Below are 24366 nucleotides of genomic sequence, written 5' to 3'. Positions count from 1 at the left end.
CTATAACTATAACTATAATTACATTATAGTTATAGCTATAACTATAACTATAACTATGAATATAACTATACTATACCATACTATTAACTATACTACAACTAATACTATAACTATAACTATAACTATAACTATATTGCATCATACTATACTATAGCTATACCTATAAGTATATTGCACTATGACTATAACTATAATTATATTTCACAATAACCATAACTATAACTAGCTATACTACATTATACTACAATATAACTATAATTATAACTATACTACAACATAACTATAGCTATAAATATAACTATTCTACACAAAACAATATTATAATTATACATATAACTATAACAATACTACATTACACTATAATACACTATAACTATAATTGTAATTATATTACACTATATTACACTAACTATACTATAATTATAACTATAACAAATACTATAACTATAGTCATATTATACTATAAGTCTCCTATAACAATAATATTCTACACTATACTATATTATACTATACTACACTTTAACTATAACTATAACTATACTACACGATAACTATAACTATACATATAAATATACTACACTATAACTATAACTATAGCAATAATTATAACTATACTACCCTATACTATAGTACAACTATAACTATAACTATAACTATAATACCCTATATTATACTATAACTATACTACGCTATAAATATGACAATAACGATAACTACAACTATAACAAATATAATACTCTATAACTATAATTATAACTATAGTACTCTACAACATATTGAAATATACTACACTATAACTATAATATTCTACAACTATAACAAAAACAATAACTATACTATATCTACAGCTATATTATTCAATAACAATAACTAGTTCTAACTACACTATAACTATAACCGTAAATATAATACACTATAAAAATAACAATAACTATAACAATAACAATAACTACACACTATAACTAAAATTATACTCATTATACTAAACTATAACTATAATTATAACCACACTACACTAAAACTATAACAATAACTATAATTACAACTATATTACACTATACTACAATATAACTATAATATTCTACAATATCCTATGCTATAATTATAACTATAACTATACCAAACTAGAATAGACTATGCTACACTACAATTATAATATTCTATAACATACTATACTATAATACATAATAACTACAACTATACTACACTATAACTATAACTATAATTATAATTATAATTACATTATACTACACTATAACTATAACTATAATTATAACTATAATTGTACTAAACAGTACTACACTATAACAATAACTATACTACACTTAACTATAAATATAATAATACTACACTTTACTATACTATAACTATAACTATAGTACACTACAACCATAACTATAATTATAACTATACTACAATACACAACAATAAAACTATAACGATAACTATAGTATACTATAAATATAACTATAATTATAGTACACTACAACTACACTATAACTATAATTATAATTATAACTATAAATATAACTATACAGCATTCTACTACACAATAACTATACTATAACTATAATATTCTACAACATACTACATTAAACTACACTATAAACATAACTATAACTATAGCTATACTGCACTATAATTATAGCAATAACAATAATGATATTACGTTATAACCAAAACTACAACTATAACTATAGTACTTGACAACATACTAAACTATGCAACACTATAACTACAATTATAATATTCTAAACTATAATGACAACTATAACTACACAATTACTATAGCTACATTATTCTATAACAATAACTAATTCTAACTACCCTACAATTATAACTATAACTATATTGCACTATAACAATAACTATAAATATAACTAAAACAATAATTATGCTACACTATAACTATAAGTATAACTATACTACAATATATACTATAACTATAATATTCTACAACATACTACACTATAACTATAACTATGATAAACGATGTTATACCATAACTATAACTATAACTATTCTGCACTATAATTATAACTATAACTATAATATTCTAATACAAATTACACCATAGTACACTGTAACTATAACTACAATTATAGTCATAACTATAACTATAACTATATTATAATATACTAAGCTATAACCATAATATTTTACAACATACTACACCATACTACACAATAAATATAACTATAACCATACTAAACTAGAAGTATAACTATAAATATATCTATAACAATCACTATAACAATACTACACTACAATTATAACTTTAACTATAATACACTATAACTATAATATTCTACAGCATATTACACTATACAACACTATAATTATACATACAACTATAGCTATACAACACTATATTACACTAGCCACAACTATAACTATAATATTCTACAACCATAACGACAACTATAGCTACACTATAATTATAGGTATATTACTCTATAGCAATAACTAATTCTAACTACACTATAACTAAAACTATACGACACAAAAATAATAATTATAACTATAATTATAACTATAACTATAACTAGACAACACTATAACTATAACTACGACTATAAACTTACTCAGCTATAACTATAACTATAATTCTACTATAAGTATAACTTTAACTATAACTATACAACACAATATTACATTATAATTATAACTATAACTATAACCATACAACACTAGAGTCATAACTATAACTATAACTAATACTACAATTATAACTATAACTTCTACACTATAAATATAAAATTCTACAACATACTACACTATACTACACTATATCTATAACTATAACGATAACTATAACTCTATCACACTAGATTGCACTATAACTATACTACATTACACTACACTATAACTATAACTATACTACATAATTGTAACTATAACTATAACTATAACTATAACTATGACTATAACTAAACTACACTATACTACACAATAACTATAATATTCTACAACATAATACATTATCCTACACTATAACTATAACTATAACTATACTACACTATACTACAATATAACTATAATACACTATAACTATAACTATATCTATACTACACTATAGTTATAACTAAAAATTTAACTATAACTATAATTATACCACACTATATTATAATTATAAGTATAATTATACTACGTTATAACTATACTACACTATAACTATGACAATAACTATACTGCACTATAACTATAACTATAATTATATTATTCCAAAACATATTATACTATAACTATAGCTATAGTATTCACTATAATAATAACTACATTATATCATACTACACAATATAACCCAATAACTATAGAAACAGTATTCTACAACTATAGCTAAATTATAATATAGCTACAGTATTTTATAACATACTACAGTATAACAATAGTTTTAGTATTCTACAACAATAATAAGTTATAACTACAACTATAACTATGGCTATTATATTGTAAAACATAATACACTATAACTGTAGCTATAGTATTATATAGCATACTACAGCATAAAAATAGTTTTAGTATTATACAACAATAACAAGTTATAACTACAATTATAACTAGACTATAACTATGTCTATCATACTCTAAAATGTAATACACTATAACTATAGCTATAGTATTCTACAATAATAACTAACTATAACACCAATAATAACTACATTATAACTACAATTATAATATTCCACAACATACGAAAATATAATTATAGCTATAGCATTCTATAACTATAACTAAATATAACTACATTAAATTACAGTACATTATATAGAACTATGTAATATTAAATTATATTATACTATACTATAGTAATACTAGTTAAAAACAAAGACTATATCATACTACACAAAACAATGATATAACCAAACAAGTATTGAACTATACTAAGCTACATCATACTATACTAGACTATAGTATACTATAAAAACTAATAAAACACTATCATATCATAGTATACATAACAATGGTATAATTATAACTATTTAAAAACAGTACTATATTACATCACATGACACAATACTATAGCGTGAAATAACCATATTATACTATATCAACTATAACAACACTATATTAACTTTTTCTATTATCATACTAAATAACATTACAATACATTATACTAACACTATACTATATTATACTACATCCAGATCACATTATGCAAAGGAATGCAATTTAATACTACACTAAAATATATTATATTTATACTATAGTGTACCACAACTATAACACCACTAAATTATACAGTTCTAAACAAATAATTGACTAAATTATACTAAACTATAATTGTTCTATACTTATACTAAAAAAACATGATGGCCAGATCAATAAAATTACTGAACTATAAGATAGGCAACCATTTCTAAGCACATACATAGTTTCTGAATAAAATTGAATAATTTAACAACTATCAGACATTTATCAATTTATGGCCAGCTTCATCACTCTACTTATTATACAAATTTAATACTGATAAAGCAGCAAAGAAGAAAAATAGATCTTTCACTATGGATGTATTCTAAGGGATCCTTAGTGAACAAGAGAGCATCATCCAAGCATACTAAACAAGAAATCAAGATATACCTAAGTGCGAGATGAAATCTAAGAAAGAGAGGAAGTAAGCATTCGTCATATAAGTACTTGAATGTATCAAGATTATATGAACAAGTGCGAAATTGGGCTACTAGAGCATTCAAAGAGTAAGAGATGTCAATATGTGGAATGGGTAGCCTGAGAAAGATGGAACCCTAGAGTAAACCAAGGGGCTTAGAATTAGTAGAAAAGAGACATAACATATCAGTGTAAGCCTGGGGTCGAATCTTGGAGATGCATTCCAAGGGAAACTTGAACTCGTCGTCAATGGGATGAAAGACGGGAGCCGGAGGGATGATGAGGTATCCATTTGCGCAGCCGGGGTGGGAATCAGCGGCGCCATGCTGTGCCTCAGAACACCTGAATAATAACAGGGAATATTCCGGTGTTAAGAACCGATTTTTTTTTTTTCCGTAAATTGCACATACAGAATTTTTTTTTTTCTTCACATCAAGTCCACTTGGTTTTTTTTTTTTCCGTAACATGCACATACAGAATTTTTTTTTTCCCAAGTGGACTTGATTTAAACTCCGCACGCAACTCTACCTGCGGAGTCCTTATGCAATATTTTTTCTCTCGAGTGGGCGAAATTGCTAGGCCTTGGGGTTTGCCTGAAGTTGAAATTTGCTTATTTTTTTAGTAAAACAATTATATATTTTAAATTGTACTTTCTTTTAATCTTTTTAAAATTTCATTTTAAATACTCGAACATGACTAAATGTGTTTTATTCTAATTTTAAATGAAAATTTGATAATTTAATTCAAAGATATCTAAGAGTATGTGAAAGAAAAGTATGACGAATGTTGGACCGCTGTTATGAGATCATGGGGCCAACCAAACTGAACAATCAAAGTCATAAGAGCAAAATAACCAGACCAAAATCGACTGAGGCAATAGACATACAAGAAGACGATCGAATGATTCAAGCATGAGTCATCTAACTGAATACAAGATGAAAGGGCATCCAAGCCAATCGTTACAGGAAAAGCAGACTCGATGTGATAGCATATCCCATAGTAGAGCCGATCCGAAAGAAGAACTTGTTCGCCAAAGTACATATGGCCATCTCGTGGAGACTCCAAAGATGCCTCACCAGGGATAAAAGAAAGTCAACAAGGTTAGATCATCCAACCAAACCATACTGACCGAGTTAGCCAACCAAGATGACCCATTTGACCTAAAGTCAACAAGCTTAGCTAGTCAGTCCAAAAGGCAGCTATATGATAAGTCACACTTGTAAAATACCATAAATGCCCTAGTATGGATTGAAATAGCTTCATTTGACTCGACCAGCTCCATTCATTATGGTAAACAAGTTCCAATTAGCCTGACCAACTCAATTAAACCTGGTCATTAGCTCAATTTGGCTCGACCTCGAGCTCCATTTGGCTAGGCCGCTCAAGTTTGCCCGACGGACTCAATTAAACCAGACACACATATTCAAAGCCAAAAAGATGAACGAAGGGTAAAAGCAGAGCCACTTTACAAATTGGGCGATCAACCCGACTAACTCCATTCGACTTGGTCATTGGCTCAATTTGGCCCGACCTCGAGCTCCATTTGGCTAAGCCGCTCCAGTTTGCTCGGCCGACTCAATTAAACCTAACCCAATCAACCTAACTTGAACAACTCTAGTCAATCTAGCTCAGTCAGCTCCAATTGATGCCCCTCGACCAACTTTAGTAGTCCCTACTCGACTGACTCCAATCAACAAGGTTTACTTAGGAGGCACACATATTCAAAGCCAAAAAGATGAACGAAGGGTAAAAGCAGAGCCACTTTACAGATTGAGTGATGTTAGAACCATACATGGGACAGCGAAGGTCGCCTACCCAGGATCATCTGGGATGAAAAAGTTAATAACCTTCCCTTGCTATTTAGACATAATCAAAAGGCTCTTGTCATGGCATATCTTACCTTCTACATGTACACCCTACAACTTGATAATCAACACTTAAGAAGAAGAAGATTGCATCCTCCCACATACTGGCCATTATCACTTTGAACAACCTTTCTACACAATGTTGGTGTTAGTTTTGGGCCATTTTGAATTCATTGGGTCACTGTAAAGTATTTTTGGGATTATACATGCATGTCCAACAAAAACAATAAAGCTTTAAATTAGGGCACAACATTGTCTCCCAATGTTGTGGCATCGCAATGCTGAGATCATGTGCTACGACTCACATTCAACGGAATTCAATATGTGCATAATGCTCTATCACTTTGAGAGATGGAGTGCCCCGACCTAGGTAAGTGGCTTCACGCCGCCTCACTTAGAAAGACATTTATTGACAGCATAAATAAGTTATTATTTGAGTTAGCACTACGACGTCATGCCTAATGCCATGCTTCCCGATTGCTTATACATAAGGGGCAAAATCTAATGATTTCATATGCATTGATTTTCTTGGTGAAGCTCTATTAGATTCTCTCATCTCTCTGGAAAATCTTCTCTCCTCATTTGTGGAAGATCTCGGGGTTGACGGAGGGATGGTTTACTCCCACATATCAACATTGATGATTATCGATTGAAGCAGGGGTCATCTCCTTGATCATCAGTGGATGGGCAGGAGCAGTTGTAGGTCATTCGAAACATCAATGAAGCTAACACAGATCACCTGCAGCAAAGCAACTTGACTCTGGTCTGAATCGTTTGAGAAAGATCGATCATCTTTGGCGTGGGCGTGCCACTGCTTAATGCATGGGGGCCAGTAAGGGTGAGCTGAGTTGCACTCGCATTGCGCCCGTCCTAGTTACTTCTGCGGTGAAGGGATGTCAGATCAACACAGAAGCGCCAACTTCACAGCAAGGTGTGGGGACGCCACTGATGCCCTAATAGGCGCAGGCACTCCTCTTGGCACGGGCGCACCCCAAACACTTTATAAAGAGAGGGTGTGTCCTTACGACGTGGGAGTACAAGAGAAGCCCTAAAGGTGTTAGTGTGTTCCGAGAGCGAAATTTGGAAGTTTTGGCCAAAATGACAACCTCGACCTACTCGGAAGAGAAATACTAAAGGAATTTGGTAATGGAGTTAGTTTTAGCCAATTTTGATTCCCACAAGTCAATTTAATTATATTTTGAGTTTGGGATTGATTTGAGTTCATTTTGAGACAAATATCTTAATTATCACCCAAATTATTCTTGGCTAAATGAGTCTAAAAAAGGAGTTTGATTTGAGCACGGAGAAGCTTGTTTGAAAGAATTTGATAATCACGACATATTCAGGAAGTCTCTTTTGAGAAATGACTCTACATTGAAAAATTTAATGTTGGTAAATTATTCTGCATGGAAACTCACTACGCAAAATTTCACATAAATATTTTCTGATAGTCACTAAAACTTATTTTATGTTATTCAAATGTAGCTCGTAGCACGAAATTTCAAACACTATAATAATTTATAGAGAAAATTATAATTTTGGAGCATGGAGACAATAGTTTCAGAATATTTTCTCTTCAAACTGCTTTTTGGTTCAACTTTAATATCAAATTCAAGTTAGTTATATTTGATTTTCATTTAACATGATTTATTTCAAGTTTGTTTAAATATTTTAAGGTGAACGGTGAGTTGACAAAAAGTAAGGTCAAAATCTTTCGAGCAAGATGTCGTGGCTTTTCATCATCTGGGTGCATTGGTATCCTTCAACTACAAACCAACCTTATGACCACAAATCTTCACTCAATGCCTTAGAAATGACAAATGGAGAGCTTCTTAACTAAAAGTGGTTAGATGCACCTTCACTGCTCACTACGAGTTACTTCATCAATGGTGCTATATAGAGGTAAGTTTGTTTGTTTTATAGATCATAGTTCTTAAGCATAACTAGGGTACTTGTCAGTCTAACCTATGCTTTTAGACTTGACTAAGCTAGAGTATGTGCGACCCTCACTTTTATTTTTACATTGGATAACTCACGGTTCACAATCTATCCAACTAAGTATTTTTTCCACAATTTAAGTTGGTGTGTTTTAGAATTTTGTTTAGGGTTTAATATTTAATTAATTTTTTATTTTAGCTCTCAAGTTTTGACTGTTGACTGTGATAATCAGAGTTTCTTTATGTGTTTGTTGATTTGCATTTGATTTTTATGTTGATGTTTTACATTCAATTTTGTCCTCGTTCTCGATTCCTTTGTTAAGTTTTTCATTGAAGTTTATATGTCATTTGCAAAATTAAGTCCTTTTTGAAGTTTCAAGTAGTTTAAGGGTTTTAAATTTTTAAGTTATTTGATTTAAATATTTAAGTGATTTAAGGCTATTTTGTTTAAGTGTGTAAGTTATTTTGAATTATTTGCCTTAATTTAATACTTTTAAGTTATATAATTTACTTTAAGTGTTTTAGTATTATGTTTTAAGAACTATTTTGTTTAAGTGTGTAAGTTATTTTGAATTATTTACCTTAATTTAATACTTTTAAGTTATACAATTTATTTTAAGTATTTTAGTATTATGTTTTAAGAACTTTTTTTTCTTTTTAGCTTAAGAGTTTAAGTTGTTTTAACTCATTTCAATTTATTTTAAGCTTACTTTAAAAAAAAAAATTATTTCTAACTTGTTTTAAACATTCTTTGAATTGTTTTAAATTATTTTTAAAGAGATTCTTAACTTGTTTTTGAGTAGGTTTTAGGTTGTTTTTGAATTATTTTTAAAAATATATATATATATATATATGTGTGTGTGTGTGTGTGTGTGTGTGTGTGTGTGTGTGTGTATTAAATGTTTTAAAGAGTTTTGAAATTATTGTAAAAATTTTTAAATGTATTTTAAATTGTTTTAAGTCATTTTAAATTTAATTTCATATCACCTAAAGATTTTAAATTAAATGGGCTTGCAAATAATATGTTCTATTTGAAATATTCATGAGGATAACCTGCATATGAGAGGTTCTCCTTCTCATAATTTTTTATTTATTTGTTATTTATTTTCACATACTTAGGTATAAGAAGATGCAAGAATATTTAGGTTAATACGAGAGTATTGTCATCAAATTTTGATGTCAAAAGTGTAGGATGTCCACTCGAACGTTACAAGGCTATATTTCACTCACTCATAGTCTTCCGTAGTCCTGAACATTCATTACGACCTCTCGATATGTGTTTTGAGCACGAAATTAGGATTGGTGCAGATTTAGCGTTACTCGAGAGAGTGCAACTTTGAGTGATGATAATTCTGACACAAGACATATCTAATGTTCTTTTTAGTATTTAAAGATCATGTCACGTTCATTTGGAGCCTCCCGCAGTCAAAGGCGGTAATTGAACCCTCCCACACACATTTTATGGAAAATTAGAGTTTGAATTGACAAACCCACATGAAGGTCCAGAACACCCGTACGCACTAAAATCCTTAAAATGAAACCTTCAAAATGTTCATCTTTAAGTTGCGAAGTCATATTTTAGTGACACGATTTCTCATGGCTCTCGGCTCCGTAAAAACCCCTTGAACATATGTCTCGACGAAAAATTAGGGTTTGACCATCCTGGCCGTCCTTAACCTTGGCTGGTGAATTTAGCTCGATACGACGCATCTCGAATGCTCATTTGGATGTTTGAAGACCATATTTAATTTAGAACTAGCCTTCGATAGCTTAATAGAAACCATTTGCACGAAGTTCGACTCAAAGGTGGTTTATTTTCTCGTCCCTAGCTAGAAGGCAAAATAAGCCATCTCCAGAGTCGCACCTACTATTTAACACTTGCCGCCGAGTGACCTTCCTCTCTCAACAAGCACCCACACATGTTGCTGCCGCTAAACTGCCTTCCTCTTCCAATAGCCACCGCAGCTGCTACCGCCGCCAACTTCCCTTCCTTCTCCAGCAGCCAACCACAACTGCTGCTCTGTTCAGCATCGCAGGACCTGCCGGCCTTTCCCTTCCATCAATCGCTCGCATTTGCTACTCCCTCCAGCGCCACCATCGTATACTGTCATTCTTCCTTCAGCATTTGCCATCCTTCCTACCCCCTTGTCAGCAGTCGTTGGACCCTCCTGCCTCTTGCAGCCGCCCACCATCAGGCATTCCACGTGCTGTCACACCTTCCAGCCACCGGCCAGCATCCACCTCATGGCTGACGCCCATGGATATTCTCTTGGATCTTGTTAGTTTTGTTTTCATTGTCTTGTTTTCATCTTTAGTCTTGATTGTTTTTTCTTCTTCGTGCGTTGTGTTAACTCTGGTACCAATATCACCCAATACTAAATTACACATTCATATGCAGATGTGTTATCCCGATGGAGAACTATGATTTCTTTGTGTAGGACGTTGATAACTTGAAGATGTACACTCTCTCCCAAGTATTTTTTCAAGTTGCAATTTGGCTAGGATGTTGTTAAAAGGTGTAGCTTGGCTAAGAAATGGTTTAAAGACATTGTTTGATCCTCAGAACTCTAAAAGAGGTTGAAGAGGTTTTGGGAGAACTTTGGGCATCTTCACTCATACTAATTTTCCTTTAGACTTGCAAGTCGAATGTACATTTTTAGCAAGTGCTCCTGATATTATAAAGCTAACTTTGTAATGGTCTAAGCTCTTGATGCGATGTGATTTTCTTGTAAAATGCTGAAAACAGTAGATCTGTATCCTGTGATGGTTGGTGATGGCCTTTTCATGAACATAAAATATTAGTATTTGGTTTCGTTGTACGTTGTTTGAATGTAGAAAACAGTAGTTCTGTAGGAGGATATCTAATCAGAATGTACCATTATAGTATTATCGGTGGTTTGAATGCTCAATTATGGTTTCATTGAAGTTTGTTTAGAATGGCCGCAGCTTCAAAATGTAGGATTTACAGTACTGTATATGTTGAGATTGGTGGAGCCTGGTCCACTGTTGATTAAGTCAGCTAATTAATTTGTTTCTTAAGTAATTCCTTTGTTGCTTCTCCTGTGCCTCATTTGGATCCCGCCACCGTTATTCGCGATTTCCTTTATCTGCTTCCGATTTGTCCGGCATTTCCTCTATCTGCTTCCGATCTCTCCCGCTCTTGGGTTCGCGATTTAAGGCAACAGCATTATTTGGGCCGAAGCAGATATAGCAAGGGCTGATTCCAATTTGAGTTGGGATTTGATTCGCAAGGCTGTTTCTGATTTCCTTCTATTTAGGCAAGCTACAATAAATCCTTCTTTGGCCTGAACAAGAATAAGAGGGCCCATGGTTACAGGGAAGAAAATTGACATAAGAATTACTCTCCAACAGGCTTCTCTTCTTGGATTCCTCCTCATGTGTGGTGGCTTACGGCAGAAGAAAAAGGAGTAGCTTGTTCTTGCTCCTGGCTTATGCCTTCTTCATGTGTGGTGCTCACGGGTAGTGAACAAGAGATAAAAAGAGAGGCGAGGAAAGAGAGAAAGAACTCTTTCTTCTAAACATCGAGGAGATCAACAGGTGCTATCCTCAAGCTAATAAATTACTCTGCAGCTCCGTGGACGTAGACACTTTGTCAAACCGCATATAATATGCGTATTTCCACTTTTTTAGTTTGTGAATTTTGAAGATGGATGAAGCTAATTGGAATCTGTTAGATCGACAGGTTCTGTGGTTAATCGATTAACCTTGTCGAGATCCTTTGCCTACAACTTCATCAAGAAAGAACGACTGCAGATCTCGTGTCAGCTTTATCAGACATGTGCACTTGAAAAAAAAAATTATTCAACTTAAAGATAAGAGAAGATGTGTTTGTTGCTCAGCATCTGAATGATTTCAATACTATCATAAATCAATTGTCGTATGTTGAAATTGATTTTGACGATGAGATATGTGCACTGATATTGTTGATTTTATTGCCAAATAGCTGAAAAAGCTTAAGAATGAAGATTAACAGTTCTGCAGATAAATCTAAGCTGAAATATAATAATATTTGTAATTTGATTTTGACTGAGGAGGTGCGTAAGAAAGATTCCAACAAGACCTATTAAACTAAATGATGTGTGCTCTCCTCATATTTAAATTATTGTATAAACTAATATATTGGTTGATATTAAAATGTTAATAAAATGATTTATATACTATGCTTGACCAATGAATTCCACCCCCTCCTGAAATTAGTCGGGAAAGTTAAGGTTGCCATACACAAATTGGAAAAAAGTTTAATATTGACATATAAAAATTGATTCAAATTTAATTGGTGTTCCTATGATGAATTTAATATATAAATTGATATAAGAAGCTATAAAGAATGTACTTGACATTCTTTAATGATCACATTTTAAAAAATAAAATAAAAATTAATTCTAAACTCATTTATTGAATTTTATTAGCATATATGTATTGACTCCTAATTTCTTAAGTTACAACAATTTAGATGTATGAATATTCATTAAGTTGTTTTAACTCATGATTAATTTAAACTAATAATTTCATGTTCAACTTTTAAACTAGAAAAGGAGCAATAAAAGAAGAGTATTTATTCATCAATGACTCTTTGAGAAGATTAATTGTTAGTGATAGAAAATGAAACTAAACTAATTTATCAGTCAGACAATTCGCTCATTTGTCGATATTTCCAAACTTTCGGGCCGAGCCGTGTCGTAATATATAGCTGTCATTAGGCATTGGTCTTTTTTGATGGATTTGGCACTGTAATACTTTGGAGGTTTCATGAACGTGAAAGGCACGAAAGCATTGGTTAGATGCGAAAATAAGGAAAGATTAATCAAAGCATCTTGGGTTGTTTGCTTGACAGGGAGACCTTCACATGGCCCTTTAACCTTATCTACTCATTTAATACACAAGTGACATTCAGCTCACATCCACCTACTTTCTCCCCCTCTAAATAGCTTCCCATGATCTAGATCTTCATGCATTACTTTATAGTTCATACTTTAATTTTGGAGGATTTACATACATACCACCCAATTCTTGTGTATTTACATATGTTATACCTAGGCTTCAAATTTTTACATATATGCCATCTTATTTACACATGAAAAGATGGATTTTTTTAATGTTTTTTGTAAAAGAGTGACATTTTTTATGTGATATGAAAGATTTGAGTGATATATAAATGAAAGAAAAGCACAATTTTGATGTTAGAATTGTAAATACATAAATTGTATGGTATGCATGTAAATGCCCCTTTATTTATAACAATTTAAGTCTAATATTTAATCCTGAAATAATTGCCTTGCGTGTATTGAATCTATAGATCTCTCCCACTTGCTGCTTGTAAGATAATGCCCAAACAAACAAAAGTGTTTTCGCCTCATATTTTGTTGAATTTTGTAAAATATTATATTTAAATAAATTTTTATTAAAGTAGAACGGAAAACATTTTTTTTTGAATCTATAGATCTCTCCCACTTGCTGCTTGTAAAATAATGCCCAAACAAACAAGATTTTTTTTCCCCTCTTATTTTGTTGAATTTTGTAAAATATTATACTTAAATAATTTTTTATTAAAGTAGAACGGAAAGCATTTTTAAAAAAAATTATTTAAGTTTTATCATTAATTATGGCTAATCTTACTTTATTTGGGAAGAAGATTTTGCAAAGATGGGAGGTATGAGCACCTCTCAGCCAACCTGTTCATAACATTGAATCTTAAAGAAAGATGAAACCAGTACATCTTTTAGCCTTCTTTGATTTTCAGACTGCCACTACGACTCTCTGTTTGAGAAACATCTTTCTTGTTGTTTTCTTAAAAAATTATGTGGTTGAAATTTCTTCAATATGAAGTATTAAAGTGCGGTGGTTGTCGGAAAGTTACAGTAAAATTTTTTGAAAATAAAATAAATTCGTAATAGTCATCACAACTTTTTGAAAAACAATTTCTTCTGTAGCAGCTTTACAGCTGCTCCTTCAAAAGTACCTGCAGCTGCCTTTAACATATCCTAAGATGAAAAATAATCTACCAAAAATGTTGCTGAAATTTTACCGAACATTGTGCCTAGTCAAAGTTTGCAACATCGCTTATCATGTAAATATATTAATGTTTATAACAAATATAATAATACAATTTCCATTGAACAAGTTAGTTCTATGCTGGTAATTCTTTTTTTGGGGAACTTACATAGATACCACACAATTCTTACACATTTACATATCAAACACCTAAAGTTTGATATTTACATTGATAAGGCTTTGGTATTTAAAAAACATACATAAAAAAATGTGTATTTCACTTCGAAGAAGTTAATGATGGTGATATTTTTGATGTGATATGAAATGTTTGAGTCTTATATATGTAAATATAAAAATTTAGGAATTATATATGTAAATATATAAGAATTGTGTGGAATGCATGTAAATGCCCACTTATTTTTATTTTTAGAAAATAAATTTAGAAATTTAAAAAATGAACCTACTAAATTTTGCATAGAATATTCTCACCCAATTATTTCCACTAACCATAGTTCCAACGATCAGCCCATCAAGTGGGCCACTAGCATAACCAGTATAAACACAAAGGCCAAAAGCCACAGATCAACAGCCACCAAGAAACAGCAAAGCTCGTCTCAGCCAACTACCAAACGAATAGTATGAAACAGCATTAATTTCTCAACCTACAATTACCTTAAAAGGATTCCTTTGGTGAAGAACTCTGTAAAACTAACTGTTTTTTTTTCCCCTTGTTGATATCTTGGTGTTGGATATATGGTAATGGATGTAACTAAAATATTACCAAACAGCATAATTTAGTAAACTTGAATTTAACTTAAATATCTTGGTATTGGACAATATATACTAAGTATATATATTATATATACTAAGTATATATATTAGTATATATTCAAAAACAGCAGACTATCACAACAGTGCGTTCAACCAACCTAACAGTCTCCAGACCAAAATGAAGCATAAAATCCAAAAAAAAAAAAAACAAAGATGGGGGGATTTAAAAGCAGTGTTAAAGTTTCATCTATGCATGAATATTCTACAAACTCTTCAATGTATTCATTCATCTATGAGCAAAAAGAAGGCAGTTCTCACACAATGAGCTGCTGCTGCTTGCAGCTGCTGCTCGACTCTTCTTCTGAAGGAAAACAATGCAACCTCGGTGGAATTTTCGGGTTGGTTAGATTCTTCTCCCTCTCAAGGTAGGAACAGTAAGAGTTGAACATGTCTCGTGTAACATTGAGCTTGAAACGCAACCCGAACAAGAAATCGACCTCCAAATAGTTCATCTCATGCAAACTCACCCCTCCAACCCTCGCAAAATATGCATTGTTGTAACATCTGTAACAAAACAAAAAACTTTGTTTACAATTTGTTTTTTTATATGGTTCACTTTGATAGAAAAACTAGAATTTCAGGAGAGATGGACCCCCAAAGGCTTGCCCAAAATGTAGAGATGGCAAAGTTCATGTGACATATATACTTATAGTAAGAGCAAAGTGTCAAAATAGTCCTTTGATTGTTTAATCAGGTCATTTTAGTCCATATGTCTTTAAAAGTCTCTCTTGCGACTATTTCTGCTCATAGTAAAAGAATCTAGAAACTAAATTGACGCTTCTATAAACTTTAAGACAGAAATGACTACCTACAAAGACAAGATATTATTTTAACATTTTTCTCCACTTATGGGACTTCTCGCCAATTTCAACACTAATTTTTCTACTATTTGTATGTTTTTGCAGTTGAGAATCACCAATATTAACCACCTAACATACAACTAGTAGCTAACTAATTAATGGACCAATGGTTATTATTCATTTAAAAAGCTAGCATTGTTGTGGTGATGTTTACTCGGTTAACACAATAATTTGTTATCAGGTCATGTCATGACAAACTGTGAGAAAAAATTGGATAAGAATATTATGTGTTATATTTAATATGGAATATTGAACATTTTTCTATAGCCGCAAGGCATCCTTTTTATATTTTATAAGATAAAAATCAAGATAATTAATCATACTTATTTTTTAATAAAAATAAATGTTGTCTTACCAAATGAAAAAACTTTCTTATACTTTCAAGAATAATTGTTTTATATTCCAAGTTGAATTTAGTTGGGAAAATGCCGAATCACATTTCATGATTTAAAAAAAGTAAATAAAATTTACTCAAAATATTTTAAAATTAAATTTACGTATATACACACAATTCTTATATATTTACAAATTACATAAGTTTATAACATTGACTCCAAGAAGTTAAAAGTGTAAATATTGAAGTTTGGGGGTTAGATATGTAAATACATAAGAATTGTGTGGTGTTTTCACAGTTTAAATTTCTTTTTTTTATTAAGTGCCTTAATTACAGAACATGTGCCATAAGATGATTGTAACACGAGAGTTGTAAGTCATCATCACTGTGGTTGTAGGAAGATATGTTAGAAGGTAGGACTTGAAACTCAATGCTGATCTTCGTATCACAATAATTTAGCTTAACAGAAGATTTTAAGGACAGCGGAGTTTCGTACAAGAAATTCCAACCTACGCTTAGTTGTTAAGTTGGAAGAAAAGGGAAAAGGGCATTAAAGTAATTAATCAAGGAAAACAGTTGATTAAATGCATCTAAGTTGGTTTTGTGAGAAATTTAAAACAAAAAACCTAACATGGAACAAGAAGAAGAATACAAGTTAGAAACCCCGGAATCCCAAATTAAATTGAAAACATTATAAATTTTGCCAAAAATAGAAATAAAAAAAAACAGCAGAATTGAAAAAACAAAACCGTCATTGTGCGAATTTTGTCAGATTTCTGCTAAAACCCATTGTAAAATCGACTTTAAATGGTTATTACTGATAAGAATCTCATAAAAGAATAGAGACGAATTTTGAACAGAGTTGAATATCTAGATTCAAGAAGAAACCCTAAAATTCAAATTGAGCCTGACAAGAAACATAGAGATCAAGAACTCACCGATCCTCCATGAACTTGACGGAAGTTAGAACGGCCGTGATGAGAATTCGATGAACATTGAAGGAGTCAATAGCGAAAGAAGGATGAAAACTAAGGAAGCGATCGAGGTAGATGTAAGCGACAACATAGCAGGAAGTGCTACAGTGAGCGAACTGGAAGATTCGATCAAGATAGCATCTGATTGAGATATCCGGCTTCTCGAAGGCGCAGAAAGCCACAGCGGCGGGAGGCGGCGGCTGGGAAGGCATGTTGCAGCGACCGGCCGCTAGGGCATCGTTCTGATCGGCGATTCGCTGGAGGAGAGTGGAGATGGTAGTTACGACGGGAGGAACGCCGGCGACCGACTCCGACATTGTTGATTGCTTGCTTTGTTCTGCTTGGAATTTGCACCAGAGGAGATTAGAGCAGGATGATATAATGGGAACAGGGGAGGCTTCTCTGTTTCTAAATTTGGACTGAGGGGAGAGCTGGAGGACTGTACAGCTTATTGGTGTGTTAATTTAAATAATTTTTATTTTTATTTATTTAACCTAAAAAATAAATTTTGGAAAAGCATGACCATCTTAAATGATAAGCATATTTGTTTAAAAATTAAAAAAAAATAATTTCAGAATTTCTATGGAAAGGGAAGGTGCTCCATTAATGCAACTAAATATAATTTACAAGCTTTCCTAGTCTTAATAGGGAGATCATTAAGTTTTAAATTGTAGGAAATTAATGCATATCTTACATATTAATTATTGAACAATATTATATATTATTATTCTATAATTTTTTTTTGGGTTATTATGAACCATATTATTGAACAATATTATAACTTCTCTTGTCCTCTCTGTCTCTCTAGCTCTTCTCTTAGTCATCCGAGCAGTGAATTTAACTTGAACTCCATAATCTATAGAAAATTGATTCAAAATTTAGCTAAATAAACGAGCTGGCCAATGAGTAAAAAATTTGGATCGAATTTTTTCGAGCGATAGAGAGACCGGCATGAAGTGGCTCAAGATCGGATCAAATTATTTTTTATTTATAAATCATATATAATGCTAAATAAAATCAAATATTACAGAGTATGAGCCGATTTCTTGCTAAAACCAGTCCAAATAATTTAGTTTGAGCCATCATGCTTTTTATTTCAAGCCATATCGAGCAGATTTCAAGCTAGAACGAATCCAAATAGCCTAAATTTGATTAAGCCATTTTCGATTTCGAGTTGGTCAAGCTTGATCAAGTTCTTTGGGCCAGGCATGATTTTTTTCATTTGGAGCAGATTTCAGTCTTCTGACCATATTTGCATTTGGAGCAGGCATGATTTTTTTCGATTAAAATGCTGATGTCATTTGACAAAAAAAAAATGCAAATATATTATTTTTGGGCAATTGCACAAAGAACACTAAACATTATTATTTACAAATCAAACACTCTCTTTCATTTATTTTTATATCAAAATTTATGATAAAATCATAACTCTTAATTTAAATGGATATCGAAGAGTTTTAATTTCAAAGGAATTTTGAAATATTTTTCAAAGAACTTTAGTGATTAGTATTAATTAAGATTTTATGAAGGCTGACGATTGTTATATCAGATGTTGATGATTCAGGTTTAGGCGAATTAAGCGGTATTAAGAGGCTATTTGGTTCGAAGGATTTGTGGTGTACTTTTATTGATACACAAGAATTTGAAGAAATTATGTGTTTGATATGAAGAGGTATAAGTGTAATGTAAAGCTTTAAGGAATTTGAAGTTCACTTCTATATTCATTTTGGTTGAATGTAGAATTCAGCTGAGTTAACCGAATTTAAATTACACTGTAAAATACTATCAGCAAACTGCGCCACCCCCCACTGCCCGTCGCCGGTCGTCAATTGCCTGCGGCCTGCTATAGCCTATCGGTGCTCGCTTCCTAAATAAATTATTACATTATTTTTAATCTACTTCAAACCAAACAAAAAATATAAAATCCTGCATTTGTTTTACAGAAAACCAAACGATTATAAAGTATTTCAAATACATTATATAACATTACTTTGCAAATTTTTTATATTGTATTTCCCATCACGTGGCATTGGCTACATGAATCATTTTACTCCATTGCGTCCTATTTAGTGTCATATTTTCATTTAGTTCTAATAAATTAAGATCATTTTTATACAATAAGCCCAAGTCTTCCTAGGTCTACCTCTGTCTTTCTTAACAAAAGTAGAATCTAAAACATCTACTCTTTTAATCAGATCATCAGATGGTTGACATTTAATGTGACCAAACCATCTAAGACGACTTTCTCTAATATTATTTGTCACTGGAGCTACACCAACACTTTCACGGATATAATCATTTTGCATTTTGTCTCTAAGTGTAAAGTCATTCATCCCCCTAATCATTCTCCCCTAAAGGAACTTATATGAACCTTCGATGAAAGCATGGGAACACCTAGGGCATTACATCCAATATATTGTGTCTTTACCATTTTGCGCTCAAATGTATTTACACATATGCCAATCCAGAGTCTATAAACCTAGCTTAATGTAACAACTAAATATATGAATGAAAACATATGTTTCCTCTGAGAATTTTTCTCCTCTCCCTTTTTTAATATTCTTCATGGTATTAAAAATGTTACATACTGATATTTTGGGTATCGCTCTTTTAATGGCTACAAGTACTACGTTACCTTTATTGATGCATTTTCTCGCTACTGTTAGTGTTTTCCTTTACTTGTCAAATTTAATGTTACTTGCTGCTTTACTTCCTTTCACAAACACTTATGCAATCAATTTAATATAAATATTAAACATTTAAGATCAGACGACAATACCGAATTTAAAACAACTTATCTTCAAAATCATGACATACAACATCAAATCAGTTGTTCTTATACACCTGAATAGAATGACATGCCGGAAATGAAAAATAGACATCTATAGAAATTTCTAAAACTTTATTAAATCATGCCAAATTCCTTATCAATTTTGGATGGTTGCAGTTGATGCATCTGCTTATTTACTCAACCATCTTCCCTTCTTAAACACTTCTCACAAATCTCCCTTTCACCTTTTATTTAACAGAATTCCTGGACTTAGCATTTAACAACTTTTGGTTGTGCTTGTTTTCCTTGGCTCCCTCCTTCACACACTCACAAATTTAGACCCAAAGCACTTCTATGCATTTTCATATGATATAACAAAAACCATAAAGGATACCACTAATCTAATAATTTAAGTCTAGATTAAGTGATCCACAATCTTATCCCAACTGTTCTCATAAAACTAATGTAGTACACGCATAAGCATGATTGTACTTGCTTACACATATTACTATTAGACCCACCATTATTAACTAAAGTATATACTCAATTTGCGTAATTTTTTAGTGAGTGATTCGTTTTTTTTTTTTAAATAATAATTAATTGAGACATTTGATGTTGCAAAATTTAAATAGCTTTTAGATCTTTTTTCCTCGATTTTATAAAATGATTAATATTTTTATTTCTATTATATTAAACTCACATATTTATCCGTGACATAGTGGTTGACTGTTTAATTTCCCACAATAAAGTCGAGTTTTTTCTAATTATTGGCCACACTTTTATATATATGTGTGTGTGTGTGTGTGTGTGTGTGTGTGCCGCATGCCTTGTCCAGTTGGTAGGCAATGTCACTGTAAGTCCCCTCTTGCAAATGTTTGATCCCTACTGTGGCGCGTGAGGGTCGAATTATAAGCACATGACGCAGACTCTCATCATGGGGCTGGATTACACATGAGAAATCGATATTTGGTTTCCTTTTAATATATGTATAGACCATTCACGCCATTCAATCGTAAGTATTTACATGTGTAACATCTAAATTACAATATTTTTATTTGTGTATTTTTTTTCCTTATGTGCCTAATTTGAAATGAGAAACATAAAGTAGATTTGGAATGCCTCTTCATTTTATTAGTGCTATTGAGTTGAATTCCTAACAGGCTTACGGGAGGAACAACAACACGTGCACCGACAGTCCAGAATCCAAATCATGCAAAAAGAATGTGGAAAACAATAGATGGAATTCCTCCAGCTTCAGAACAGCAAATAAAGGGCCGAATAACAATTTCAAAATATTGCATCATTGCTCATTAAAAGTCAATTATACTTGAAATTAATAATACAGCTCACATTGGGCATCCAAAGCAGTGGTTTAAAACTCACCACACACGTGCTCTAATGTGTTGAAATATATATATATATATATATAATAATAATAATAATAATAATAATAATAATGAGATATCGGATATATAATTCTAATAAAATTTGAATAATTCAATTTTTTTTTGTTAAGTTTTGTTTAAAGTTTATACATGTTATTAGTCTCTAAGAATTTGGTGGCTGCAACTGGTAACCAGTAACTATATTAACTATGCAATAGATTTTGCAACAGCAGCTTTAGTTTCAAATTAAGGAATTAGACTAATGATCCATTTGAGATGATTTTAACCTTTTGTAAATGTGATTATAAAAATGTTGTAGGAAAAGTAACTTTTAAATAAGTTATTGTGAAAATTACAATCATTTTTTTTCCTCATGAAGTCCTACAAGAGGACATTAATAGTTCTAGTTATGAAAATAGCTTAACATCATAGAAATTTCTAAAAAAAATGAAAGTGGTAGCCGAACAAAAGTATGGTGATTGTATGAATAACAATGCTTGCAAAAAGCCATCCCAAACAAACCCTCACCCTCCATTTATTTCTTTTTCTTTTGAAATATGTAAGTCTTCTTGCATTTATACCCCAATCATTAGCCCGTCATTGAGTAACTTTCCTATGACCAATTTTGCTGAAAATTATCAACACGAGACTGACCCTCTTGGCTCCTTGCTGCATTTTATCCACCACCATCAACCTTCCTTTAGTGATTATTCTTGCTTCTTGGATTATTGAGGCATAATTGGCTATCATGCTTTATGTCATAGTTGAGATACCTTCAAATTAGTTGCTGCATGTTTGAAAGCAAGGAAGAATAATGTTATGTGATAGAGTATTGTTTGATTAAGAAATCAAATATGTCTTTGATGTCAGTGAGATAGTATTGACATTTGTACCTTGCATGGTATTTGACTTACTCATTTTACTGTGACAATGCTCCATACATAAATGAATGGCATAGTGATAAGCAAAAATAAAATGTAGGAAAAGAATCATAATTAATAAATAAATAATAATTTTGAAATTTTCGATTATATACTAAATAGGATATGTTTTATTTTTTTTATTTTTTTTAAGATTTTCAAAGAAAAAATATAAATTTAATGTTGGATGGATTTGATTCAAAGGCTGTGGTAATATTATATAATGAAATTGTATATTAATTGATTTCTTACTTTGAATGATGAATTTAAATGATGGAATGAAAAAATGTAAGGTCATTTCAAACAAAACCCATTAATTATGGTAAAAATAGCAGATAAAACATGCAAATTAAGAGTTGATCATAAACTCGGGTGTAAAATGCAAATCAACTTGGAATTTGTCGTAGAGAATTTCATCATTCTCATCACTGTAACTTCTAAAATCAAGCATAAAAGCGCAAATTGGCTCATGAATGCCCCATTAATTATGGTAAAAATAGCAGATAAAACATGCAAATTAAGAGTTGATCATAAACTCGGGTGTAAAATGCAAATCAACTTGGAATTTGTCGTAGAGAATTTCATCATTCTCATCACTGTAACTTCTAAAATCAAGCATAAAAGCGCAAATTGGCTCATGAATGTCTCTTATAAGTGCGTAATTAGTAATGTTTATAACTAAGGGTCTGTTTGAGGCAGCTTATAAGTGCGGGCGGCGTTTTGAAAACGTCGCCGTACTGTTTGGTTAGTGCGTTTCACCAGCTTATCTGAAACTGCGTTTGGGTTTTTACACTAAACGCACCGCGGGTCGACCCCTGCGGCTCGCCCGCGGGCTACGTTTCAGGATAAGCAGTTTATCCTGAAACACACAAACTGCCCCAAACAGACCCTTATAGATGAATTAATCATGAATAAGCCAACTGCATATTAGATTTAGTGTTATACCATATAAGATACGATGAAATTATGCCATGCAAAGAGATTGGCCTTACGAGTGGAGATAAAACTTCATTTATTGGTAGTTAAGGTTTGGATTAAGACCAATTCATCTCTGTAACTATTACATTTGTATCATAGTGGATCGATATAGAAATATTCAAGTAAAGTAGGTTCATCCAACATGGTTCTATCAAGATAACGATTGCATAAGTGTATTAATTAATTTGTTTTTGTGTTTTATGTTATAGTTAGAATAATATAGATCAATCATTGTAGATTGCCTATAAATTTGAACCATGTCTTAAAACTAGTTTACTCTGAAACTTATTTTGATTGATTCTATTGCAAATACAAGCATAGATCTTGACTGACATTGCCGTTGTTTGGACAATAATTCTCACCTAATTGATGTGAGTGAAAAGTTTCTCAATTTTGTACTTTCACAAGATCAAAATGTAGTTTGTAAAAATTCTGGATCTCATTATTTGAAATGTGATGACAAACATTTTTAAACATTTGATAATGTCAATGATCTTCTCGTTTAAAAAAAAATCATGAAAGATTATTATGTCTATATGTTCAGTGTAGATGATGAGGAATGGAATAACCATGATATTAACAACATGAGAGAGAGTTGGTCCACCACAAAGTGTATGCTATTAAAGAAAGCACTTTTTTATTTAGATGAAAAGCCCTTGGTAATCAACAATGTGCATGTGGTGCTCATTTTTTAATGTTAGCTTTCTAAATAAAGAGATAATGGCAACATAAAATATATTCATTACAATAAAATAAAGATCATGTTGTTTAAGCTAAAAGGAAGAAAAAATGGGAATAACATTGTTATTTTGACCCCCAATTAATGAACTAAGGTAAAAGGGCAATTTTGTAATGTGGCACCGCCACCTACCACATCTCACCTACCGCTCAC

The 24366-nt window shown here is 31.6% G+C and overlaps 2 protein-coding genes across 2 annotated transcripts; one reads left to right on the top strand and one right to left on the bottom strand.

The window, feature by feature from the left end:
- The first annotated feature begins 7295 nt into the window (after positions 1 to 7295).
- On the top strand, positions 7296 to 12000 carry LOC110028611. The gene is made up of 3 exons (XM_020730528.1): positions 7296 to 7404; positions 10240 to 10688; positions 10809 to 12000. The coding sequence occupies exons 1-3, from the start codon at positions 7296 to 7298 to the stop codon at positions 10833 to 10835; spliced, it is 585 nt and encodes a 194-aa protein (XP_020586187.1). The 3' UTR covers positions 10836 to 12000.
- A 3342-nt stretch (positions 12001 to 15342) lies between these two features.
- LOC110028640 (cyclin-P4-1-like) lies at positions 15343 to 17863 on the bottom strand. Its single transcript, XM_020730570.1, has 2 exons — positions 17386 to 17863; positions 15343 to 15757 (listed from the first exon to the last, which is right to left on the bottom strand). The coding sequence occupies exons 1-2, from the start codon at positions 17736 to 17738 to the stop codon at positions 15508 to 15510; spliced, it is 603 nt and encodes a 200-aa protein (XP_020586229.1). The 5' UTR covers positions 17739 to 17863; the 3' UTR covers positions 15343 to 15507.
- Between the last annotated feature and the right edge of the window lie 6503 nt (positions 17864 to 24366).

Source organism: Phalaenopsis equestris, unplaced genomic scaffold (genome assembly GCF_001263595.1).
Source record: "Phalaenopsis equestris unplaced genomic scaffold, ASM126359v1 Scaffold000517, whole genome shotgun sequence".
Classification (NCBI taxonomy): domain Eukaryota; kingdom Viridiplantae; phylum Streptophyta; class Magnoliopsida; order Asparagales; family Orchidaceae; genus Phalaenopsis; species Phalaenopsis equestris.
The sequence above is the reverse complement of the archived record's forward strand: the minus strand, read 5'-3'. Positions and strand labels throughout refer to the sequence as shown.